This window comes from Nansenia antarctica (genome assembly GCF_963989245.1).
Source record: "Nansenia antarctica genome assembly, chromosome: 12".
Taxonomy (NCBI): Eukaryota; Metazoa; Chordata; class Actinopteri; order Argentiniformes; family Microstomatidae; genus Nansenia; species Nansenia antarctica.
The window spans coordinates 4,205,374-4,209,545 of NC_137682.1; the positions used below are offsets into that span (position 1 = coordinate 4,205,374).

General features: G+C 46.2%; 1 protein-coding gene across 1 annotated transcript; it reads left to right on the plus strand.

Annotated features, from left to right (window-relative positions):
• Window positions 1-280: 280 nt before the first annotated feature.
• On the plus strand, window positions 281-3,680 carry LOC308168573 (uncharacterized protein; the record flags this gene model as incomplete). The annotated part of the gene is made up of 5 exons (XM_080543173.1): window positions 281-403; window positions 658-802; window positions 2,874-3,019; window positions 3,289-3,428; window positions 3,541-3,680. Exons 1-5 carry the CDS (start codon window positions 363-365, stop codon window positions 3,678-3,680), a joined length of 612 nt encoding a protein of 203 aa, XP_080399299.1. The 5' UTR covers window positions 281-362.
• Between the last annotated feature and the right edge of the window lie 492 nt (window positions 3,681-4,172).

A 4,172-nucleotide genomic window follows, 5' to 3' on the forward strand; every position in this document is an offset into this window, starting at 1 on the left:
ACAAGAGAAGTGAGAACATATGTGAGACAACTGGACCAGCGACACGTTGGGAGACAAGCAGACGATAAGAAGGGTTAGGGTTAGACAAGCAGACAATGAGAAGGGTTAGGGTTAGACAAGCAGACAATGAGAAGGAGACGTTATGAGTGAATGATCTTTACACATTAGCAGCACAAATAAAATAAAATAGTTCAATTAGAAATGTCACCCGGTGGCAGCGGGTGTGAGAGGTGCCAAAGGTTAGGTGTGTGTGTGTGTGTGTGTGTGTGTGTGTATAACATGTGTGTGTGTGTGTGTGTGTGTCCAGGTCCTGGTGTGTGTCTCTCCTCCCTCTGGGTTTCTACGTCTCCTGGATCTCCAACATGAGCCTGAACATCACCTGGCTGCTGCTGTGGGACCGCGAGTAAGAACCAATCACATCACTCCTTACTACCCCTTACCCAATCACATCAGTCCTTACCAACCCTGACCCAATCACATCACTCCTTAGTATATTTAATATATATATTATAGTATAGTATACATAGTATATACAATATATCTATTTATGTAGATGTATGTATATTATGTATATTATATATAGTTATGTATATTTATGTATATTTATGTATATTATGTATGTTTATGTGTATATTTATGTGTATTGTGGTCCTGCAGGATGATGTCGGCAGCGTTGGTGGTGTTGGTGCTTGTTGCCGTGAGCAACTACTCCATGATGCTGTTCTGCAGCGTCAGCATCGACCGGCACGCAGCCTGGCTCTCACACACACACCCCCGAGACCTCTGCTGCCTGCGCCTGCTGGTACACACACGCACACACACACACACACACACACACACACCCCCGAGACCTCTGCTGCCATGCGCCTGCTGGTACACACACACACACACACACACACACACACACACACACACCCCCGAGACCTCTGCTGCCTGCGTCTGCTGGTACTCACACACACACACACACACACACACACACACACACACCACACCACACCACACCACACACACACACACACACACACACACACACACACATTCACCATCAAAGCAAGACTGCAGGTATTACCGACCAAGTACAATCTGTCCACCTGGTATCCCCACACTCACAGTCCATTCTGTTTAAACCATCAGGATTCACAACACCTAGAATCCATTGCACACATAACAAATGGATGTAATGCATACAAACACCTGTACATAGCTCGTCATGACCGTATTGTGGACATTGTGTCTGATACAGTACAAAATATCTTACCATCTAGCGCAGCTATGTACAAGCATGCCAGAGTGTTACCAGAGTGGTTTGGTTTTGCCAATGATGTTTTTGCCAACATCCCAAATACACCTGATGTTGTCTTTGTTGACACCAGCCACAAGGAGGTGCTGATTGTAGAAGTAGGCTGCCCCTTTGACCTATACATGGACCAGACTTTCCAGGACAAGTATATCAAATACCAACCACTACTTGGTACGATAACCAGCTTTGGGTACAAGTGTAAATTCAGTATACTTGTATTTGGAAGTCTGGGCCATGTGTATAAATGCACCATGAGGGCTCTGAGAATTGCTGCAATGACTAAAAGAAAGGCCAACCAGGCCACATGTTGCTCTGTCTCGGCTGTTATTGGCAGCTTGGCCATGTGGAGAAGGAGGTGTTATGTGTACCCTTGAGTGTTCAGTGCTGCTTAGCCCCGAAATATTTGATTCCCTGTTTGTGTAATATGATTTGTGGAACCAAATAAAGTACCGTATTTTCCGGACTATAAGTCGCGGTTTTTTTCATACTTTGGCTGGTCCTGCGACTTATAGTCAGGTGCGACTTATATATCAATAATTCATCATCTCTGACTGACATGAACTGACATATGGTAATCTCTGACTGACATGAACCAAGGAGTAACTTCCGCTAGCGCCTCATACACGATAGAATAGCCATTATACTTGACAATGTGGACATTAAACACGACAATGTGGACATTAAACATGATGTTATGGACCTTATACACAATGTTATGGACGTTATAAACGATATTAAAGTCATTTATTCCTTCCAGAGACTGTTCTATGTTGCTAAGTTACCCCCGCGAGGCTATTTTGCTACTTCCGCTAGCGCCACATACGCGATAGAATAGCCATTATACTCGACAATGTGGACATTAAACACGACAATGTGGACATTAAACATGATATTATGGACCTTATACACGATATTATGAACGTTATACACGATATTAAAGTCATTTATTACCTTTCAGAGACTGTTCAATGTTGCATTGTTTGTAGGCCGCCCTTCATCCTAACTACTTCCGTTTTTCACCAAGCTATCTTTGTCATGGCCTTATACACGATAAATAGTCGTTACACTCGACAATGTGGACATTAAGCACTATATTATGAACGTTATACACGCTATTATGAACGTTATACACGATATTAAAGTCATTTATTACCTTTCAGAGGCTGTTCCATCCTGTTTGCTTGCTCCCGCGACGCCATTTTGCTAACCTTCGTTAGCAACGCGCTAGCTAGCCCTGGCTTTACACTCGATAATTTAAGTATTTCTAACCTTTCAGAAGAAGTTTTAACGTGAATTATGTCCTTCCTGGGCTTACAAATCCTCTCATGTCTCTTCACAGTGCCAGACTAGAGTCAAGCTCAACAGGGTCTTCTTTCCCCGCTGATTCCGCCAAGCCCGTTCCCTTGAACCATGCGACTTATAGTCCAGTGCGACTTATATGTGGTTTTTCCCTCTTCATGCCCCATTTTTGGCCTGCTGCGACTTATACTCGGGTGCGACTTATAGTCCGGAAAATACGGTATTCAAATGTGTGTGTGTGTGTGTGTGTGTGTGTGTGTGTGTGTGTGTGTAGGTGCAGGGGGGCGTGGCCCTGTACGCCACCTGGACGTCCATCGCAGCCCTCATCAACTTCTGCCTGTGGCTCCGCCTCCTGGGCTTAGCCCCGCCCACCGCCGCCTCCACCGCCCTTAGTGTCCTGCTGCTGCTGCTGCTGGGCTGGTGAGACCCGCGGGGCTGAGGCTCTGAGCTGTAGAGGGTTAGGGTTCGCAGAGTTAGCAGGTTAGCAGAGTTAGCGGTTAGCAGGGTTAGCAGGGTTAGCAAGGTTAGCAGAGTTAGCGGTTAGCAGGGTTAGCAGGTTAGCAGGTTCAACTGCTACGGCGAAGAGCAACGGGGACAACGGACACCCCTGGCGTGGCCCTCTAGATAGTGGAAAAGTAAAAACAACAACTTGACTTGACACATTGTGTGTGTGTGTGTGTGTGTGTTAGGTTTGGTCTGGAGAACTTCCTGTTGGAGCGGTACGTCCGCTCGGTCCAGACGGTGTATCCGGTGGTGATGTGGGCGTTGCTCGGCAACGTGGCCAAACACTACGACCCTGAATTCCGTGACCCCAACTTTGTCTTTATGTGTGAGTACAGCAGAGTTGACCCTTAACCCCTGACCTCCTGACCCTTAACCTCCTGACCCTTAACCTCCTGACCCTTAACCTCCTGACCCTCTCTTGTCTTTTCTTCTTCCAGTTGTTCTGCTGCTGTTGTCGTGTCTGCTGTTCGTCATGCGCGTCGCCATGGTGATCTACAGAAACAGGAAGCAGCCCCTCCTATACGGAGCGCCCTCACAGGAAGTGATGTCACCGGCGGACACGAGGCAGACACAATAGAACCTGACCTCAACAGAACCTGACCTCAACAGAACCTGACTTCAACAACCTCAGTCTGACCTCAACATGACCTCAACATGACTGTAGGAATCTGTGGTGTTGTTATACATTTTTACATTTTTACATTTTAACCGTTTAGCAGACGCTTTCATCTAGAGCGACTTCAATGAGAGATTCCAGGGACCGTCTCCCTGGAGTAACTTTGGTAACACTGCAGGTCGTAACGCCTAGTTCAGAACGCCTGCTTACATCCACTTTTTTAAATGACCCATATCTGATACCTGTGCTTACACTCGTAACACTTGGGTAACACTTGAAACAACCTGCATGCGTACATGTGGGTTTCGTTACCGAAAACAAAAGGAAACAGACAGCCGGCACTTGCAATGGACACAAACATGCTTTCTGAAGTCTGTTTAGAGGTCCGCAAGATAGTGCACACATTTTAAGGCGGAGAAGAAACGTCAAGGACGTCACTTTTGTTATTAAAAT